General features: G+C 43.6%; 1 protein-coding gene across 1 annotated transcript in view; it reads right to left on the bottom strand.

The window, feature by feature from the left end:
• Positions 1–21,428, bottom strand: part of LOC110496862 (adhesion G protein-coupled receptor B2) — a 472,722-nt gene that overhangs the window by 325,975 nt on the left and 125,319 nt on the right. The window contains exon 2 of the mRNA XM_036953306.1: positions 6,096–6,978. Coding sequence (XP_036809201.1) covers positions 6,096–6,963 — 868 coding nt within the window. The 5' untranslated portion in view covers positions 6,964–6,978. The remainder of the gene's footprint in view (positions 1–6,095; positions 6,979–21,428) is intronic.

Genomic DNA, 21,428 nt, shown 5'->3' with positions numbered 1-21,428 from the left:
ACACACACAGAGACAAACACACACAGAGGCATACACACACAGAGACATACACACACAGAGACAAACACACACAGAGACAAACACACACAGAGACATACACACACACAGAGACAAACACACACAGAGACATACACACACAGAGACATACACACACAGAGACAAACACACACAGAGACATACACACAGTGACAAACAAAAAGAGATATACACACACGCACACAGAGACATACACACACACACACACATAAATACATACACACACATGCACACGCATTATCCAATGCAATCGTTATCTGGATAGCTATGTTCTATACCATATCCACTGAAGGAAGAACTTAACACAGTACTGTGTCTTCATCCTAACATATCATCTTGTGAAAATATCCAACATATTTTGTCAAAAAGTATGTGCGACTTGTGTTTCTTTATGTCTGTCTTGAAAATACTAGTTACACCTCAAAGTGACCTTTAAGGCAAAATACATGATAAAACAGTATGAAATAAATGACCAAATGCTTTGTAGATCGAGATAAAATCAACAGACAGTGTTTCCTCTACCTCTATATATTCAAACACAACATAAGCTCAAAGCTGAGGGAAAAGATATACGCAAGACAACACAGTGAATGCAAGCTAGTGAGAAGGGGCTCAACAATCCAATGCATTGACTCTCTATTTGAGCTTGAATTGTTATAAGCTAAAAGAGAAGCTGAAAGTGAAGCTGAAAGGGAAGCTGAAAGAGAAGCTGAAAGTGAAGCTGAAAGTGAAGCTGAAAGAGAAGCTGAAAGTGAAGCTGATAATAAAATGTTCTCTGTACTCTATCTATCCAGTCTTATAGTTCACAATACTTTATGTATTGGTGTTCTGTACTGACATATCTTGATGGAGTCTGATGCAGACAACTCTCAAGGACTGTCCACTTACAGTGAAATGTATCTTGGTAGACGGAGACAAATACATATACACATTCTGAGACAAGCAAACACAAATACGCAAACATTTAGACGCCTAACATACAAACAAACGAACAAACACAAAAAAAGTTGTCAAAGTTTGTAAAAAACCTATGTGTGACATTAGCCCTATCTAAATCTGAAATCTGTTTTTGTCTCCATGGAAACGCCTTCTGTAATGTTCCACAGTAACAGGTGGAGGGGTGTGCAGAATGAGCGCAGACTCTCTCTTTCTCTCTCTCTCTCTCTCTCTCTCTCTCTCTCTCTCTCTCTCTCTTCCTCCCCTTCCCCCTCCCTCCCTCCTCCCTCCCTCCTCTCTCTCTCTCCCCCACTCTCTCTCTCTCTCTCTCTCTCTCTTCCTCCCACTCCCCCCCTCTCTCTCTCTCTTCCTCCCCTTCCCCCTCCCCCCTTCTCTCTCTCTATCTGACTCTCCCCCCCTCTCTCCTTCGCTCTCTCTCTCTCCCTCTCTCTCTCTCTTCCTCACGTTCCCCCTCCCCCCTCTTTATCTCTCTCTCTCTCCCCCTCTCTCTCTCCCCGCCCTCCTCGCTCTCTCTCTCTCTCTCTCCCCCTCTCTCTCTTCCCCCCCCCCTCTCTCTCTCTCTCTCCCTCTCTCTCTCTCTCTCTCTCTCTCTCTCCCCTCTCTCTCTCTCTCTCTCTCAATTCAATTCAATTCAATTCAAGGGCTTTATTGGCATGGGAAACATGTGTTAACATTGCCAAAGCAAGTGAGGTAGATAATATATATAGTGAATATATAAAGTTAAATAAACAATAAAAATGAACAGTAAACATTACACATACAGAAGTTTCAAAACAATAAAGACATTAGAAATGTCATATAATATATATACAGTGTTTTAACAATGTACAAATGGTTAAAGGACACAAGATAAAATAAATAAGCATAAATATGGGTTGTATTTACAATGGTGTTTGTTCTTCACTGGTTGCCCTTTTTTCGTGGCAACAGGTCACAAATCTTGCTGCTGTGATGGCACACTGTGTAATTTCACCCAGTAGATATGGGAGTTTATCAAATTTGGATTTGTTTTAGAATTCTTTGTGGATCTGTGTAATCTGTAATCTCTCTCTCGCTCTCTCTCTCTCTGTCTGTCTCTCCCTCCCCCTCTCTCTCTGTCTCTCCCTCTCCCTCTCTCTCTCTCTGTCTGTCTCTCCCTCCCCTTCTCTCTCTGTCTCTCCCTCTCCCTCTCTCTCTCTTTCTCAATTAAATTTCAATTGAAGAGCTTTATTGGCATGGGAAACAAGCGAAATAGATTTAAAAAAAATAAAGTGAAATTGCTTATATACAGTGCCGTAACGATGTGCAAATAGTTAAAGTACAAAAGGGGAAATAAAGACAAATAAATATATGTTGTATTTACAATGGTGTTTGAAAATTCACTGGTTGCTCTTTTCTTGTGGCAACAGGTCACAAATGTTGCTGCTGTGATGGCACCCACTAGATATGGGAGATTGTCAAATTATTTGTGGGTCAGTGTAATCTGAGGGAAATATGTGTCTCTAATATGGCCATACATTTGGCAGGAGGTTAGGAAGTGCAGCTCACTTTCCACCTCCCTTTTGGGCAGTTTGAACATAGCCTGTATTCTCTTGAGAGCCAGGTCTGCAATGCTCACTGAGTCTGTACATAGTTAAAGATTTCCTTAAGTTTGGGTCAGTCACAGTGGTCAGGTATTCTGCCACTGTGTACTCTCTGTTTTGGCCCAAATAGCATTCTGGTTTAATACGTTTTTTTTGTAAATTCTTTCCAATATGTCAAGTAATTATCTTTAGTTTTCTAATGATTTGGTTGGGTCTAATTCGATTGCTCTCCTGGGGCTCTGTGGGTTCTGTTTGGACCAGCTTGCTTAGGGGACTCTTCTCCAGTTGTTATGGAAGGTTTGAGAATCGCTTCCTTTTAGGTGGATGTAGAATTTTGCATCTTTTTTTCTGGATTTTGATAATTCTGCTCTGCATGCATTATTTGGCGTTTAACGTTGTACACGGAGGAGTCTCAATTTGGTGTTTGTCCCATTTTGTGAATTCTTGGTTGGTAAGTGGACCCCAGACCTTTAAAAGCAATGAGTTCCATAACTGATTCAAGTATTTTTAGTCAGATCCTAATTGGTATGTCCTTCTTGCATTGACTCAGAACGTTCACAGCTTTGTGGAAGTTACCTGTGGTGCTGATGTTTAGGCTGAGGTACAGTGCCTTGCGAAAGTATTCGGCCCCCTTGAACTTTGCGACCTTTTGCCACATTTCAGGCTTCAAACATAAAGATATAAAACTGTATGTATCGTTTTTTGTGTGCTGTCGGACAACGGTGTCTGGATGGAATTTGTATTTGTGGTCCTGGCCAATGGACCTTTTTTGTAACACCATTAGTTTTGTGTTACTGAGATTTACTGTCAGGGCCCAGGTCTGACAGAATCTGTGCAGAATTTCTAGGTGCTGCTGTAGGCCCTCCTTCTTGGGGACAGAAGCACCAGATCATCTGCAAAAAGTAGACAATTGACTTCAGATTCTAGTAAGGTGAGGTCTGGTGCTGCAGACTGTTCTAGTGCCCTCGCCAATTCGTTGATATATATGTTGAAGAGGGTGAGGCTGAAGCTGCATCCCTGTCTCACCCCTGACCCTGTGTGAAGAAATGTGTGATTTTTGCCAATTTTAACCCCACACTTGTTGTTTGTGTACATGGATTTTATAATGTCATATGTTTTACCCCCAACAATACTTTCCATCAATTTGTAAAGCAGACCCTCATGTCAAATTGAGTTGAAAGCTTTTTTGAATTCGACAAGGCATGAGAAGACTTTGTTTGTCAAATGTCTCTCAATTTCTCTCTCCCCCTCTCTCTTTCTCTATGTGTTCTGATTAGATAATGAACTCTACTGTATCTGTCCCATTGATCCACTGTGTTGCCTGATAACCTTCCCATCAGCAAGGTAACATCACCCCCGAGGCTTAGGGCAGAGCTGTGTGGGTTTATGTAGGTGTGTGTGTGCATGTGTGTGTTTGTGTGTGTGTGTGCGTGTGTGTGTGTGTATATGTGTGTGCATGTGTGTGTGTGTGTGTACGTGTGAGTGTGCATGTGTGTGTGCGTGCGTGTGGCCGAGGGCAGCGAAGGCAGGGCAGGTCATCTGTTCTCTGACCAGGAGTATTTGTAAAATCTGATTAGAGTATTGGATTCTCGTTAGGAGAAAGCAGTCAAGCTGGCCCACAATCAGCCTAGCAGTACAGAAAACAGAACTGCCTCTATAAAGACATCATGCAAGATGGTAATATGTGACGGATCACCTCCAGGTAGGCAGATGTCCAGTTTTTTCAGCGCATTAAAAGTTGTATGTGACGGTGTTTCAAATGTTACCTAACACAGCAATGTTTCACTAATTATGTATATTAGTCTTTGTTTGTCTGTTGATGTAAACCTGTTCTTGTCGTTTATTCCAGTGAAAACATCCTAATACTGCAATTCCATTTTAGCAGACGGTCAACAGTGACCACACAGCAGACGGTTAACAGTGACCACACAGCAGACGGTCAACATTGACCACACAGCAGACGGTCAACAGTGACCACACAGCTGACGGTCAACAGTGACCACACAGCAGACGGTTAACAGTGACCACACAGCAGACGGTCAACAGTGACCACACAGCAGACGGTCAACAGTGACCACACAGCAGACGGTCAACAGTGACCACACAGCAGACGGTCAACAGTGACCACACAGCAGACGGTCAACAGTGACCACACAGCAGACGGTCAACATTGATCACACAGCAGACGGTCAACAGTGACCACACAGCTGACGGTCAACAGTGACCACACAGCAGACGGTTAACAGTGACCACACAGCAGACGGTCAACAGTGACCACACAGCAGACGGTCAACAGTGACCACACATCAGACGGTCAACAGTGACCACACAGCAGACGGTCAACAGTGACCACACAGCAGACGGTCAACAGTGACCACACAGCAGACGGTCAACAGTGACCACACAGCAGACGGTCAACAGTGACCACACAGCAGACGGTCAACATTGATCACACAGCAGACGGTCAACAGTGACCACACAGCAGACGGTCAACAGTGACCACACAGCAGACGGTCAACAGTGACCACACAGCAGATGGTCAATAGTGACCATACAGCAGATGGTCAACAGTGACCACACAGCAGACGGTCAACAGTGACCACACAGCTGACGGGCAACAGTGACCACACAGCAGACGGTCAACAGTGACCACACAGCAGACGGTCAACATTGATCACACAGCAGACGGTCAACAGTGACCACACAGCAGACGGTCAACAGTGACCACACAGCTGACGGTCAACAGTGACCACACAGCAGACGGTCAACAGTGACCACACAGCAGATGGTCAATAGTGACCACACAGCAGACGGTCAACAGTGACCACACAGCAGATGGTTAATAGTGACCACACAGCAGACGGTCAACAGTGACCACACAGCTGATGGTCAACTCTTACTTTCTAAGAACAGTTTCATAGACACAGAGCAACAACTGAGAAGCTAGTCAACAATTAGACATATGGATAAACAAGCAAAGAAACATGCACACACACACACACACACACACACACACACACACACACACACACACACACACACACACACACACACACACACAGATTGATCAGTGAGTCAATGTACACATCCTCACCAGCAGCCCCACCTCTCTACCACTCTGAGGAGGAGGTATTAAAATATACCTAAAAAAGAATGAACTTCTGATACATATTTTAAGTATGTTGTAAGTAACGTTAGGGCTTCTTGATGTTTGGCATTTTTGAAAGCCAATAAGAGAAATAGAACCTTTATCAAGCAGAATTCAGAAGTCCATGACCCTTTGGAGTCAAACTTCAGCTCTGGAGAATTTCTTCTGAAGATATATCCATTATATTATAATATGTTTTGGAAGAAATATAGCAGACAAAAACACCACATTAGACTCAACAACCCAATATGTCTGACACTCTGAAGTCAAATAAAAAATGCATTAGCACTTTTTTACAGCTTTTAACTAGACCAGACAACCAATAACAGCAATATGCTTGATTGACAGCTAGTGTGTTAGCAAAACCAAAGTGAAGTGAGGCACCACCTTACCTTGTCTGACGTCCCTGGGGGCTATGGCAATGGCATTGTTATGGTGCAGCTCTGTGACGCAGCAATCGTCAGGTAACAGCGATCCGTTGTTATGGGGCGTTGACGGGAGAAGGGGTACAGGCTGAGCCATGACCACATTGTTGTTAGGACACACACACCCCGTCTGAGTAACTCTGCAACCGTCACCGTCAGCAGCGTCACCGTCTCCATGACGACCATTGCGCAGGCACTCCTCAAACCATCGGCAGAGTACTCCACAGGTGAACTGGCTGGAGTTCTCATTGTTGATTAGCAAAACCTCGACTAGCCGGAGTTCTAGCGTTTCCTTGGTTACCGGCGGTTCATCAGGTGACGGTAGTCTCGACAGGCATAGCTCAACAAAGTTCTTGTCGAACTGTAAAAATGAATATGGTCCTTCCGATTCTAATTGGCTGCCGCAAAGGTCTATCACGTCCTGAGTTGATGTCTGTAGATCCAGCGGGCAGCTCTGATTGGCTAGATGATGGTCGAGTGGGAGGAGCATGGGGGAGTGTGATTGACAGATGGAGGGGTGACGGGTGAATCGGAGATAGAGGGAATACTTGGTGGGATCGGGGTTCTCCAACGACCAGGAACAGCCCGGCACCCGGGACGGGAACAGCTCTCTCAGAGAGAAAGATCCATACAGTACCCCTGCTACCAGGCTGGAACACTGGGAGGGGAGGCTGCCCCCCTCTGCCTCCCTGGGAGAGCCTCCACTGGCAGCCCCATAGGCAGCGGCCAGGGTAGAAAGAGGAGCTAGATCTAGAGGGACTAGAGCAGCCACGGCCCAGGCCACACCGAGGAGGGACGACAGCACACACAGACACACCCCGCCAGTAGTGTTCATCCTATGTCATTCGTCCTGCAGAAAAAGAGATAGGGAGGCAGGAAGGGAGAGAGGTAGAGCGAGAGTGAGAGAGATATAGAGAAGGGAGGGAGAGATGTAGAGAGAGGGAAGGAGAGAGGCAGAAATGGGGAGAGGAGAAGGAAGAGAGAACAGAGTCAGTACTTTTGAGAAAGCAGAAATCAATTCCAAAACAATATGTCTGGCAGAATGAGAATGTGATATACCAATATCAGTCTCAATTCTTTCTCTTCACATGCTCTCTCCTTCACAGTCTCTCTCTCTCTCATATTCTCTCCTCACAATCTTTCTCCCTCACATTTCTCTCCCTCACATTCTCTCTCCCTCACACTCTCTCTCCCCTCAGAGTCTAATAATAACAAAGTTTATGGTCATGGTTCCGTCATGAAGGTCGCTCTGCCTCTGACACACACACACACACACACACACACACACACACACACACACACACACACACACACACACACACACACACACACACACACACACACACACACACACACACACACACACACACACACTCCCCTGGCGGGCTGGATTAAAGGGGCTGATGACTTGGCTGTTGAGACGTGAACAATGTACCCCACTCCACACAGCCCTGCTGGGACAGACTCACCCCTCCAGACACACACACACACACACACACCCTGCCGAGTGTCTTACCTAAGGCGATGGGGCAAACCATTACCCTCGCCGTCACAGTGCCACCAGCCTGATCTTTACACATACACGCTTATACTCACACACACAAACATGTCAGACATTCATACAGACATACATACAGACATTCATACAGACATACATACAGACATACATACAGACATACTGATCCAATAAGGGCCGCAAAAAAAGCTCAAGAAAATCAACGTTCATATTTTATTCAGTTTTACCTCACGTTCACTTCTAAGAGGCTTTCAAATGCCTCAGCATGGACATGAAGATTTAATGGCAGAAACACTGAGTGAGCTCTATCGACTGGTGTACGCTCAACTCAATTAACCTCATGATAACATGCACACACACTCCAAACCAGTCTGTCTCCCTCGTGATGGAAATGTGAGTTTAACTCATTATGAGTAAACCCTTTTGAAGTTGACTGTTTCTACCCACTCATATGGGTTATATTTTGTTGTTATGTTTTTAACTAGGCAAGTTAAGAACAAATTCTTATTTACAATGACAGCCGAGGAACAGTGGGTTAACTGCCTTGTTCAGCAGCAGAATGACAGATTTTTAGCTTGTCAGCTGGGGGATTCGATTGAGCAGCATTTCAGTTATGGTCCCAATGCTCTAACCACTAGGCTACCTGCCGCCCCAGAGGATCAGAAGGGCTGGCAGAATTATCGTATAATCATGTAACAGTCAATTAGGGGAAATAATCGTGAACTCAAAATAATAATATGATGAGGTGGCTGGTGAAACTTTGCTTCTTGAAAGTCCAATATCTTGAAAACATATCTGCTGACATGCACAAAAATGTGGGACTGTATCCGAACTAGTGTTGCACGGGAAACCAAATACGGGTACTTTTTGATACTAGAACATGAAAAATGGTTTGGTTCCAGAATTTTGCTTACTCTTGGTACTTGTGTCTCACGGATCAAGTCTGCCTGTTTGCGCAGCTGATGTCCCCCATGGAGCGCACCCTGCCTGCTCCACTCAGCCTGCACTGGGAGTCTGGGCTCCCCATGGAGCGCACCCTGCCTGCTCCACTTAGCCTGCACTGGGAGTCTGGGCTGCACCCTGCCTGCTCCACTCAGCCTGCACTGGGAGTCTGGGCTGCACCCTGCCTGCTCCACTTAGCCTGCACTGGGAGTCTGGGCTGCACCCTGCCTGCTCCACTTTGCCTGCACTGGGAGTCTGGGCTGCACCCTGCCTGCTCCACTCAGCCTGCACTGGGAGTCTGGGCTCCCCATGGAGCGCACCCTGCCTGCTCCTCTCAGCCTGCACTGGGAGTCTGGGCTGCACCCTGCCTGCTCCACTCAGCCTGCACTGGGAGTCTGGGCTCCCCATGGAGTGCACCCTGCCTGCTCCACTCAGCCTGCACTGGGAGTCTGGGCTGCACCTTGCCTGCTCCACTCAGCCTGCACTGGGAATCTGGTTTGCACCCTGCCTGCTACACTCAGCCTGCACTGGGAGTCTGGGCTGCACCCTGCCTGCTCCACTCAGCCTGCACTGGGAGTCTGGGCTGCACCCTGCCTGCTCCACTCAGCCTGCACTGGGAGTCCGGGCTGCACCTTCCCTGCTCCACTCAGCCTGCACTGGGAGTCTGGGCTGCACCCTGCCTGCTCCACTCAGCCTGCACTGGGAGTCTGGGCTGCACCCTGCCTGTTCCACTCAGCCTTCACTGGGAGTCTGGGCTGCACCCTGCCTGCTCCACTCAGCCTTCACTGGGAGTCTGGGCTGCACCCTGCCTGCTCCACTCAGCCTGCACTGGGAGTCTGGGCTGCACCCTGCCTGTTCCACTCAGCCTTCACTGGGAGTCTGGGCTGCACCCTGCCTGCTCCACTCAGCCTTCACTGGGAGTCTGGGCTGCACCCTGCCTGCTCCACTCAGCCTTCACTGGGAGTCTGGGCTGCACCCTGCCTGCTCCACTCAGCCTTCACTGGGAGTCTGGGCTACATCATCTTAAACTCCCCAGTCATGCTGCACAGAAGTCAACACTCTTGAATAATGCGATACGACATTTAGAAATGTTGAAACGGTTCATTACCGTTCTCAAAATAATGTCCATGACAACATACAGGCTAGAATAACTTTACGATGCAAGAAGATACCTGAACCTTCCAGCTTCGTTGGCTAACTTTCCTTTACAGCTGAAACTAACATCAATTCAACACCTTCGTACTTTGTTTGTGATAATATGCAAATCATAATGCAAAATATGCTGATTTAAAACCTGATTGCCACTTAATTGGTCTCCCTCACGTCTCTCCCTCAGCCAAAGATTATATTGCCTCAGCAAACTGAGGACTCTGACAGGCTGCACCACTCCTGGCTTGTGAATGACAGTCATTACTGGTTAAAGAGACACACACTTTTATAAAATAAGCTACATCGATGCAAATGTGGTTGATCAGTACAATAAAATGGAAGGGAAACAGCCCCATGAAATCATACAAAACAAGCTCAATAACTCAATGCATCCACACATTCCTAGGCTACATCTTGATTTACCCAGTTTATCAATAGAGATTTACCATTCAAATAAATGATTACCATTATGTTGTTTGTAGTTAGATTGGTAAAAACAAAGTCAAATTGATTGTATAATTGGTTCATAAATGCATTACATGGCTGTCTCTGAAGAATTCTGCCATAAAACATTTCAAATGTAATAATATTGAACATTAAAGATGCCAAATGATTGAACAGAGCATTAGCTGAGTTTATCTGTCTGGATCAAGTGCCATTCTGTGACTTTGGCTAATATGCCTTCTTTTTTTGCTGTGGTATCGTTTTGGTATCAATTTGGTATCGAATAAACGTGATGGTATTGAATATTGGGCTACTAAACCTGGGAACGGAATCGAAGTCAAAATTCTGGTATTGTGACAACATTGGACTAATGGGGTATATTTTACCCAATAGCAGTTTAACATTTTTACAGCTGGGGGGAAAAGCATCATTTCCTACATTTCCAAGCAGTCAAATGTTTATTAGCCAAGGGTGTCACCAAAGCTACTGTATGTCAGTAGCTCATTTTCAAAGATGCATTATGATGCTTTACAAGCTCAAAAACTTTTGTATCAAAAATAATAATAACCGTGGCCCATCACAGTCCTAATGATCACACTCAGCTCTGACAGTTAACAGTACAGTCTACACATACACACACCTCATAACAGAGAGAGAGAGAGAGAGAGAGAGAGAGAGCGAGAGAAAGAGAGAGAGAGAGAGAGAGAGAGAGAGAGAGCGAGAGAGAGAGAGAGAGAGAGAGAGGGAGAGAGAGAGAGAGAGAGAGAGAGAGAGAACAGAAGGACACAGAAACAGGTTGTTATTGTAATGCATACTGTACACGTAGGTTATTATTCTAATACAACCAGTTCATTGATTCATGGATAGTGGCCACACTAAAAGAGATCAGATCTTTCTAACCAGGTGTAAATCGTCCATTATGCTCCACTGTGGGTAACCACCTCTGGAAGAGGACAAGGACAGATATCACTGCCAAGTGTCAGAGCACCAACTCATTAAATATAATGGGAAATGTGAGACAGAGGAGAAAAGAGAGAGGAAGAGAGAGAGACAAAGAAAGAGACAGAGGGGTTCATTTCATGACTGCTGCTTATCTTCATACACTGATGTGTTTTCCATTAAGAGCTGACAGAGAACTGCTTTACTCTGGGTAACAATAGGTCCAGTACTGGCCAAGTGTAGACACTCACACACGCACACACACACACACACACTGCAGATCTATTTCAGGGTGTAGGACAGTTATGGGAAGCTGCCCCATGCAAATACTACAGAGAATTAAATTACACAGAGCCCAGGGAATCAAAAATTAGATAGCTAGATAAATGAGCGGTGTTGAAAAACATTTTTGTCAAATATTTCCTTTTTGTGCCTTATCAAAAAAGTATTATGCAATGTCATGTGTGTGTATGTGCATATTATATGTGCATGACCATGTGTGTGTGTGTGCTTTTCTCTTCATTTGCTGATGAAAGGGCTGCTATAAGAAGCTGAGAGGCTAAAGGCCACTTTAAGAAACTGAAGGGCTGATGGTAAGAGGCTGAGGGCCAGGGTTAGAGACTATGTCAAGAGTCTCCCCACAAAGGACTGTGACAATGAGCGACTGTGAGGAGGGTACAGCTAGTCTTCACTAATGAGTCTCACAAAGACATGAAAGGAAAAGAGGGAGAGAGTGAGGGAGGGGAGAAAGATGGAAGGTAGGCAGGTAGAGGGCTTGGACTGGAGAGGGAGAGAGAAAGAGAGAGTGAGAGAGAGAAGAGTGTTGGGGTGGAGAGATGACGAGAGAGGACAGGGTAAGGGGTGGGGAAGGAGTGGAGGGGGAAAGGAGAGGCGAGAGATACTGTAAATCAGATGAATAGATAGATGGAGAGGGGGTTAAAGGGGTTTAGAGTAGTGTAGAGGGGGAAAGAGGGGGGGTTAGTTTATATATGTATGTATGTATACAGTATATACTGTATATATATATACACCTTTATTTAACTAGGCAAGTCAGTCAAGAACAAATTCTTATTTACAATGACAGCCTACTCCGGCCAAAAAACGAACAACGCTGGGCCAATTGTGCGCCGCCCTATGGGTCTCTTGCACTGAGATGCAGTGCCTTAGAATGCTGCACCACTCAAGTAGAGGGGGTAAAGGGGGGAGAATGAGGATATAAAGGGGGTAGAGGAGGGATAGAGGGGGGTGGGGGGTATAGGGGGATAGCTGGACAAAGCATAGAGATAGTATGACAACAGAGAAAATCATACGTTCCTGCAATATTTCTGCTGTATAATGTATAAACCAAAGTTACTGAAGTGAAATATCCCCAGCTGATTGTTGCTTTGGGGGAACTGTAGAACACTTCCCTTGTGCCGGAAACAATGTGCATTGACATTTCCCGAAAGTATTTAGAATTGCTTTGAAATGCACAGCTACAACCAGCGGACGCGGAGTAACCATGGCAACTTATCAGTTTTGAATGTTGGACTTTTTTTACTGTATTTTTATGAGTTTTTTTTAAAGGCTTACCTCATGGGCTTTCATATGTGTGGCGGCCTAGGGAAACCCCTTCACATCGTAACATTGACTTTTAGATTCTTGAAAAGTACAAACTGTCCCAAATCCAGGTATTTTTAAATCACTGAAATATCTTTATCAGAACCCGAGTTATGAGCTTTTAAAGTTGACCTCAGTCGACAGGAAGTAAAAAAAAGTATTTTGAAACAGCAACTGCTGGTATGGTTTACATTAATTAATGTAACTAATTATTATATTGTACAATACTAGATACAGTGTCTTGCAAAAGTATTCATATCCCTTGGATTTCTTCACATTTTATTGTATTACAAAGTGGGATTAAAATGGATTTCATTGTAATTTTTTGTCAACAAATCTACACAAATCTACTCTGTAATGTCATATCGAAGAACAATTCTAACATTTCTTTAAGATGAATACAAATTTGATATATAGTGCATACATTAAGTATTTAGCCCCTTTGTTGAGGCAAGTCTAAATTAGTTCAGGAGGAAAATTTGCCTCAAAAAATCCCATAAATTACATAGACTCTGTGTGAAATATTAGGGGTTGATATGATTTTTTAATGACTAACCCTTCCTTTGTCCCACATACATGCAACATATGTAAGGTCCCTCGGTCAATTATTTCAAGCTCACATTCAACTACAATGACCAGGGATCTTTTTTGAAAGCCTCATAAAGAAGGACAGCGACTGGTAGATGAGTAACAATAACAATATCTTTAAGCATGGTCAAGTGAATAATTATGCCGTGGATTACATTTTAAACCACCCCGACACATAGCTGGGGATTTTTAAAACAGCTACAGTTACAGAGTTCAATCTCATTGTATTGACTCCACAATAATGACTTAAATGACGTAGTGAAAAGAAGAATACAAATATAGAGAAAACAAATGTTCCAAAACATGCATCTTGTATGCAACAAGACACTAAAGTAATACTACAAAAAAAGTACACGGCAACAGAGTACCCTTTTTGGCATAAATACAAAGCCTTATATTTGGGGCAAATCCAACACACCACTGAGTAACTGCCTTCTTATTTTCAAGCATGGTGGTGACTGCATCATAGTATGGGTATGCTTGACATCGGCAAATACTGGGGAGTTTTTTCAGGATACAAAAATAACTAGCTAAGCACAGGCAAAATCCTAGAGGAAAACCTGTTTCAGTCTGATATACAGAGCCACTGGGAGAGGAAGTTACAGTTTTGAATTAAATATGCTTTAAAATCTAAGGCAATACTTGAAAAATGCTGTCTAGCCATGATCCCCAGCATCTTGACAGAGCTTGAAGAATTATGAAAAGAATGTGCTAATATTGCACAATCTAGGTGTGTAAAGCTCTTATCAATTTACCCAAGAAAACTCAAAGGTGTTTCTAACATGTAACTCATGACTATGAATACTTATGCAACAGCTATATTTTAGTTATTTATTTATATCAATATTTTTTAAAGTATTTTAAGCATTTTGTGTAGATATGTTGACAAATAATTACAATTAAATCAATTTTAATCCCACTTGGTTACACAATAAAATACACATACATTTGAATTGAAGCCAAAGTAATGTACATTTCAGTGTGATTATGAACAGTCAACAACACATCCTTAGAAAGAAAAACATGAAAGAAACTATGTACAATACAACACATATACATAATTGATATTCAGCTTGCAGGAACGGGTACTGGAACGATCTGCCGACATCACCATGGCCAGGAGGAACAATCTCATCTACTGAGAGATGAGATAAAATCAGTTTTTCATAGAGGCATAGTAAAAACAATACAAATACTCACAACATAAACCTACTGTATAACTGATCAGAGGACAGTAAAATAGTACAGCACAATTGTGTAAAAGCAAATAAAGTGATTCGGTAGTGTCGTCTGTTGACTGTGACCTGGTGTTGTTGATGGCCCAGATGCAAATGGCCAAGGATCTAATTCATATTAATATTAATGAATGTGACTCTCTCTCTCTGACAAACAAACACAAAGAGAACTCTACAATACACAAACAAAAATGACTAGGTCATCGTTCTTACCTTAGCGGAGTTCTTCATGGTGACGACCACCTTGGATCCTGCACTGGTCAGCAGATCCATGAGCATGCCCATTACCTTCACTATCTTACCCCGAGGGAAGAGAACATGTTTCAGTGCTGTATCAGTCTTATTCATTTGGGTCCACAGGAAAGTGAATTGTCATGGAGACCCAAATGTTTTAAACACACACACACACACACGCACGCACACACACACACACACACACATACATACACACACACACACACACACACGCAAAGGTCTCTCTTCCTCTTCAAACCGCCATGTTTATATCATGTCTATCTTAATTGATTCACATTAACTTGTTTGCTAGCTAACTTGTTTTGTGGGATACGGTGATGAAAAATACCACAGTTTATGAAATAGTCAGTGAAACATTTAGGCTAAAATAAGCTGCAGCAGCTTGTCTTCAAACTTGTCTTCAAAACTTCAATATTCAGTACTTTCACTTCAACAGGACTGGCTATAGCCTACCACGAACAAAGATAGAGTAGATGCAGGTAATGAAGCCCTGAGTTTATAAAGTTAATGCATGGTGTACTTAACTAGCTAGCTAACTAGCTTAACATACCTTGTTTGCTCCTCGTTGAAGATGCTCTATCATCTCTCCATCCATGATGAGGTGACAGACGATTGTTGGGAAATAATCCTTCCTTACAGGTAATTCAGAGCATACTGTCAGCTCCGCTCAACGTAGTGACAACTAACTAGGAGGCTAGCTAAATAACACAGCTAGAATCATTGCTATTTAGAAATAAAAACTGTGACAGTAGATGGGAGGGGTTAGGCGTAGCTGAAGGATGCAACTAAAAACAAACAAAAGATAACTATTGTAAAATATACTGTGTCCCAAAAATGTAAACTACCGGTCAAAAGTTAAGAACACCTACTCATTCAAGGGTTTTTCTTTATTTTAACTATTGCCTACACTGTATAATAATAGTGAAGACATCAAAAATGTGAAATAACACACATGGAATCATGTAGTAACCAAAAAAGTGTTAACCAAATCAAAATATATTTTATATTTGAGATTCTTCAAATAGCCACCATTTGCCTTGATGACAGCTTTGTACACTCTTGGCATTCTCTGAACCAGCTTCACCTGGAATGAGTTCCCACATATGCTGAGCACTTGTTGGCTGCGTTTCCTTCACTCTGCGGTCGGACTCATCCCAAACCAGCTCAATTTGGTTGAGGTCGGGGGATTGTGGATGCCAGGTCATCTGATGCAGCACTCCATCACTCTCTTTATTGGTAAAATATCAGCCTGGAGGTGTGTTGGGTCATTGTCCTGTTGAAAAACAGATGATAGTCCCACTAAGCCCAAACAAGATGGGATGGTGTATCGCTGCAGAATGCTGTGGTAGCCATGCTGGTTAATTGTGCCTTGAAGTCTAAATAAATCACAGACAGTGTCACCAGCCAAGCACCCACACACCATAACACCTCCTGCTCCATTCTTTATGGTGGGAAAAACACACCGCATCTCACAAAGACACGGCGGTTGGATCCAAACATCTCCAATTTGGACTCCAGACCAAAAAACGAATTTCCAACGGTCTAATGTCCATTGCTTGTGATTCTTGGCCCAAGTCTTTTATTATTATTGGTGTCCTTTAGTAGTGGTTTCTTTGCAGCAAATCGACCTGATTCACACAGTCTCCTCTGAACATTTGATGTTGACATACTTGAACTATGTGAAGCATTTATTTGGGCTGCAATTTGGTAACTCTAATGAACTTATCCTCTGCAGCAGAGGTAACTCTGGGTCTTCCATTCCTGTGGCGGTCCTCATGAGAGCCAGTTCCATCATAGCACTTGATGGTTTTCGTGACTGCACTTCAAGAAACTTTCAAAGTTATTGAAATTTTACATATTGACTGATCTTCATGTCTTAATAGTAATGATGGACTGTCATTTCTCTTTGCTTATTTGAGCTGTTCTTCCCATAACATGGGCTAGGTTTTTACCACCCCTACCTTCTCACAACACAACTGATTGACTCAAACGCATTATTTAAGAAGGAAAGACATTACACAAATGTACTTTTAAGAAGGCACACCAGTAAATTGAAATGCATTTCAAGTGACTACCTCATGAAGCTGGTTGAGAGAATGACAAGAGTGTGCAAACCTGTCATCAAGGCAAAGGGTGGCTATTTGAATAATCTCAAAAATAAAATAGATTTAGATTTGTTTAACACTTTTTTGGTTACTACATGATTTTATATGTGCTATTTCATAATTTCATGTCTACACTATTATTCTACAACGTAGAATATAAAGAAATAAAGAAAAACACTAAAGAGGCATTTCTGCTGCCTCTGAAAAACATCAAAAGAAAGATGCCCAGGGTCCCTGCTCATCTGCGTGAACTTGCCTTGGGCATGCTGCAAGGAGGAATGAGGACTGCAGATGTGGCAGGGCAATACATTGCAATGTCCATACTGTGAGAAGCCTAAGACAGGGCTACAGGGAGACAGGACGGACAGATGATCATCTTCGCCGTGGCAGACCACATGTAACAACACCTGCACAGGATCGGTACATCCGAACATCACACCTGCATTACAGGTACAGGATGGCAACAACAACTGCCCGAGTTTCACCAGGAATGCCCAATCCCTCCATCAGTGCTCAGACTGCCCACAATAGGCTGAGAGAGACTGGACTGAGGGCTTGTAGGCCTGTTGTTGTTATGACTTTTATGAATGGTGGGTGGAGGAGTCAAGCGCAGAGAGCAGGTAGTTCCGTACGTGGATCTTTTATTCCAATGACATGCTAAAACAGAGGACATGCTAAAACACAAGGGCGCATGAAACAACCCGTCCAAATAAACACGACTAAAACTGTCCGGAAAAATAGAGATCACACTAATAGACCAACACCAAAAACAGAGAACACGCCCGCACAATAGCCAGCGGGCCTAGTGCCCTTAAATAGCCTACAAACAAAACTAAACTCAAAACAGGTGTAACCAATTAGACCAAACTAACAGAAACAAAAGGAAAGGGAATCGATGGCAGCTAGTAGGTCGGGGACGACGAGCGCCGAGCGCCGGACGAACAGGAAGAGGCACCATCTTCGGCGGGATTCGTGACAGTTGTAAGGCAGGTCCTCACCAGACAACACCGGCAACAACGTCGCCTATGGGCACAAACCCACCATCGCTGGACCAGACAGGACTGGCAAAAAGTTATCTTCACTGATGAGTCGCGGTTTTGTCTCACCAGGGGTGATGGTCAGATTCACGTTTATTGTCGATGAAATGAACGTTACACTGAGGCCTATACTCTGGAGTGGGATCGATTTGGGGGTGGATGTTCCGTCATTGTCTGGGGCAGTGTGTCACAGCATCATCGGACGGAGCTTGTTGTCATTGCAGGCAATCACAATGCTGTGCACTACAGAGAAGACATCCTCCTCCCTCATGTGGTACCCTTCCTACAGGCTCATCCTGACATGACCACCAGCCATACTGCTCGTTCTGTGCGTGACTTTCTGCAAGACAGGAATGTCAGTGTTCTGCCATGACCAGCAAAGAGCCCGGATCTCAATCCCATCGAGCACGTCTGGGACCTGTTGGATCGGAGGGTGAGGGCTAGGGCCATTCCCCCCAGAAATGTCTGGGAACTTACATGTGCATTGGTGGAAGAGTGGGGTAACATCTCACAGCAAGAACTGGCAAATCTGGTGCAATGCATAAGGAGCAGATGCACTGCAGTACTTAATGCAGCTGGTGGCCACATCAGATACTGACTGTTACTTTTGATTTTGACCCCCCCCCCTTTGTTCAGCGGCACATTATTTAATTTCTGTTAGTCACATGTCTGTGGAACTTGTTCAGTTTATGTCTCAGTTGTTGAATCTTGTTATGTTCATACAAATATTTAAGTTTGCTGAAAATAAACATAGTTGACAGTGAGAGAAAGTTTCTCTTTTTGCTGAGTTTAGTATGTATAAGCTGGAAGTAGAAGCCTAAGAGTTGTTGTCAGGAAAATATATTTTAAAAATGTGCAAATACATTATGGGGATTGGAAATGATGCAGACAATTACATTGATGGAAGCCACAATCTATCTGCAATATTAAGGCTGATCTACCCCATAAAAAACGATAATTCATGACTAGAAAAAGGGAAGACTTCTCACCTGTGCACTCATTGACACCCCCTCAAATATTAAAAGCAGTGGATTGGTGTAGCTGTATTGGTAGCCAATTAATCTACTGCTATCCAATGCTTTTACATCTGTGAGGGAAATGAAGGAGAGTATTTTTCAAAACTTTTGTAACAGCGCTCACTGTAACCCCTTTCCGGTTTACACGTCATCTCCCAACGTTCTCAGACATGAATGAATGTTGAGTACTGACTTGTATCATGGGTGACCTGGCTGATCCAATATCATAGACAGTGAGACAGACCTGCCATGCAGCTCCGACTTTGGTTACATTCGGCAACACGTCGCACATTTTTTAAATTGAGAAATTCTGTACTAAACGTCTTAGTTAGATGTAAAATTGCGCAACTAAAACGTCCTCTGCAAAAACTTCTAAATTAATTACAGAATTATTGAGTTATGTTAGATTCATTCTGGGGAATTTGAGGAATTGAAATAGGCTTCTACAGTGTATCATGGAGGACCAACATCATTAACCAAATGCAGAATTGGTCAGGAAACACACCTCCAATACTGAATTCTCATTTTTCTAATGGGCAACGGAAAAACACAAGTGCCAAACAACATATTCAGTGGATCTTTAAGTAATCATACAATATTTTTATATTACTAGAAAATGAAGAGTAACCAAAACAACCAAAATCTCAATATCCACAAAAACAGAACGTCGTTGCATTTTGGCCTTTTCCCAACAGTGAATTGGGATGACATCCGACGAGCTAAGTGATGGAAGTGACTGATCATGTCTGTGTGTGAGTGTGTGTGCGTGCGCGTGTGCGTGTGTGTGTGTGTGTGTGTGTGTGTGTGTGTGTGTGTGTGTGTGTGTGTGTGTGTGCGTGCGTGCGTGCGTGCGATCTAAGGCTAGTGTTATGTTGGTCGCTGCAGTCTCTCTGTAGTTAGGTTTGGATTCATGAGAGTAAGCTGATCCTAGATCTGTGATATGGACAACCTATATTATTGTAGCATAATGGTATAATAGTTTAGTCTAGAGGACTGTAATAGAGAGTAAGGTACCTTTGCTGAGAAAATGTAGCTCAATTATGCAACAGGATCCCGTGGTTTTACCAATTTGATCTCAGATTCTGACAGATTTGACCTCAGATTTATCCATGTTTCTCTCAAATGTCAATGTTTTGTGTTTTTGACACCCTGGGTTGACTCCTCCTGCTCATCATTGTTCCATTTCTCCAAATGCCACATTTCGAAGTAAAGGGTTAAGGTTTGAGAAAAGGTTAAAACTTTAAGTTTAGGCATTCATTCTAAATGGTTTAGTAAAGGGGTAAGGTCAGGGTTACAACCCAAAAAATTTTTGACCACTGGGATTAAACACACAACCCTTGGATCCAGAGTCATGGGATTACCCCCATCTGTCACCCGACACACAATGTCCAAGCCAAAAGAAAACTAACAAACCTACTTGATTATAATATAGCGATCACTGTTGCCCATTGTGGCCGGTTTTGAAGGCATTTCAAATCCAATTGTATTTGTCACAGGTGCCAAATACAACAGTGAAATGCTTACTTACAAGCCCTTAACCAACAATGCCGTTTTAAGAAAAATAGACAAGGGAAAAAAAATAAAACATTTAATAATTAAAGAGCAGCAGTAAAATAACAGTAGCGAGTCTACATACAGGGGGTACAGGTACAGAGTCACTGTGCGATTGCACAGTTTAGTCAAGGTAATTGAGGTTATATGTCGATGTGGGTAGAGTTAAAGTCAGATAATAAACAGAGAGTTGCAGCAGTGTAAAAGATGGGGGGGTAACAATGCAAATAGTATGGGTAGCGATTTGATTAGCTGTTCAGGAGTCTCATGGCTTGGGGGTAGAAGCTGTTTAGAAGCCTCTTGGACCTAGACTTGGCGCTCCGGTACTGCTTGCCGTGCGGTAGCAGAGAGAACAGTCAATGACTAGGGTGGCTGGAGTCTTTGACAATTTTCAGGGCCTTCCTCTGACACCACCTGGTATAGAAGTCCTGGATGGCAGGAAACTTGGCCCCAGTGATGTACTGGGCCCTACGCACTACCCACTGTGAGTACGGCCCAGTACCCGTGGTCCTATGGACATGGACTGATGTTCAATGTCGAAGTCAATATTGAGCGACCTGCCTGGCATCAAGGAACATTAAAAAAAGCGTGATGTCTTCTCTGATACACAGTGACACACACATGCACACACACACACACACACACACACACACACACACACACACACACACACACACACACACACACACACACACACACACACACACACACACACACACACACACACACACACACACACACATACACACACACACACATACTGACAAACACACAAACCCACACAGACATAGAGTGTTCCATCGAGACAGTAACAAACTGTTCTCATCATACACACACACACACACGCACGCACGCACGCACGCGCACACACACACACACACACACACACACACACACACACACACACACACACACAGATAGAGG

Source organism: Oncorhynchus mykiss, chromosome 18 (assembly GCF_013265735.2).
Source record: "Oncorhynchus mykiss isolate Arlee chromosome 18, USDA_OmykA_1.1, whole genome shotgun sequence".
Classification (NCBI taxonomy): Eukaryota; Metazoa; Chordata; class Actinopteri; order Salmoniformes; family Salmonidae; genus Oncorhynchus; species Oncorhynchus mykiss.
Note: the sequence above shows the minus strand (reverse complement) of the source record. Positions and strands in the feature narration are given on the sequence as shown.